This window comes from Apium graveolens, chromosome 8 (assembly GCF_009905375.1).
Source record: "Apium graveolens cultivar Ventura chromosome 8, ASM990537v1, whole genome shotgun sequence".
In the NCBI taxonomy this organism is placed as follows: domain Eukaryota; kingdom Viridiplantae; phylum Streptophyta; class Magnoliopsida; order Apiales; family Apiaceae; genus Apium; species Apium graveolens.
Window position 1 is genome coordinate 256,834,689 of NC_133654.1, and position 1,574 is coordinate 256,836,262.

At 38.8% G+C, this 1,574-nt stretch overlaps 1 protein-coding gene across 1 annotated transcript; it reads right to left on the bottom strand.

The window, feature by feature from the left end:
- Positions 1-259: 259 nt before the first annotated feature.
- LOC141680695 (uncharacterized) lies at positions 260-919 on the bottom strand. The gene has a single exon (XM_074486851.1). It carries the CDS (start codon positions 917-919, stop codon positions 260-262), a length of 660 nt encoding a protein of 219 aa, XP_074342952.1.
- Between the last annotated feature and the right edge of the window lie 655 nt (positions 920-1,574).

Consider the following 1,574-nt stretch of genomic DNA (forward strand, 5'->3'; position numbering starts at 1 on the left):
AACGTACTTCACCAGTCATACTTTCATCAAGCTTAGTAAATTTCGAACGCACTCCCGTCATGTGGTTACTAGCTCCATTATCAAGGTACCATAAATTTGACTCCAAATTTGCTTCGGGTTCTTGCTTTAATTTTGGCATCACGTTCCTTTCATCTAACAAAAACATTTTTTCTTGTTTTTCACCACACTCCGTTAAAAGCAAGGCAGGTTCATCATCTTCAATTTGAGTCAAATTTGGCTCTTGTCTTGATTCCTTCTCTCATTTTGGTTTACGACATTCAGAAGCATAATGTCCCAAGATGCTGCAATTGAAGCATCTCACTTTGCTCTTGTCTCGATATCCTCGGTTTCCTTCCTTGTTTCTAGATTCAGCATCCCACTTACCCTTCTGATTTTGTGACATTTTCTTCAGCCACTCCTCCCTAGTAAGCAACAACTGTCCATTCTGAGCTTCCTTTTTCATCCACTCCTCCTCTGTCAATAACAGCTGATTACCTGAGGTCTCCGTAGTCCCACGAATTCGTTCTTCATGAGCTTTGAGTCGTCCCAAGGTTTCTTCAACTGTCATTTCTTCAAGATTGCCAAACTGTTCTATCGTAGAGGCAATTTGAAGATACTTGGCTGGCACTGCCCTGAGAAGTTTCTTGACAACATATGATTCCTCCATTATCTCACCCAAAACACATATGTTTGTTACGATACCACACAGCCTCATACAGAAATCATCAATCTGCTCGGTTTCTTTCATGGTTAGAGACTCTAGTTCGGATCTCAAGGTCTGCACCTTCGCCTTCTTCACTCTATCAACACCTACACACATGGTTTTTATAGCCTCCCAAGCCTCCTCTGCCGACTTCTTCTCTGCTACGGACAGTAAAATCTCCTCTGGAATACTCTGGTAAATTATTGCCAACGCCATTTTGTCTGTACGAACCTCAACCTGTGACTTCTTACCATCGGACTCAATTGCCTCCCACACGTCTTATGCCTCCATATTAACTTTCATCTTTAACGACCATGTCGTATAGTTATTCTTTGACAGCATAGGATAGTTGAGCCCCAGTGATCCCTCCTTCGACTTTGACACGTCCATAGTTCTCTGTTTAGGCATATACTTTGGCATACACTACGAGGCTCTGATACCAGAATGTAGAGTTTTAAACCTGATATAAGAAACACACACACCTGTTTACACTTTGAAACTGGAGAAAGCAAAACTTAATATGTTATTATCACAGCTCACAGAACTGGTTACAGGAAATGGAAATATAAAACGAACTAGGTAAAAACAAATTCCTACAAATCAACAACGTTTACATAAAGCACTCCTAAACTCACCATGACTCTCCTAAAGAAACTGAACCAACGTAAGACTCAGTCTTTTACTAAATACATGCCTAACAAATGCCATTATTAACAAACAACTAAATCAGGTAAATAAACTAGTTAAGTTTAGATTAAAACCCAACAATAAACTCTGGTTGGATAAATATATGTTGATCACTATGTTTATTCTAGTCTAAAACTTAAAGAAAAATCCATAATTTTTGTATATAATGTTATCAATTTTGTTT

What these genes read in the sequence shown, in the direction of transcription:
- LOC141680695 (XM_074486851.1), bottom strand. Translation starts at nt 919, where the DNA reads ATGGCGTTGGCAATAATTTACCAGAGTATTCCAGAGGAGATTTTACTG.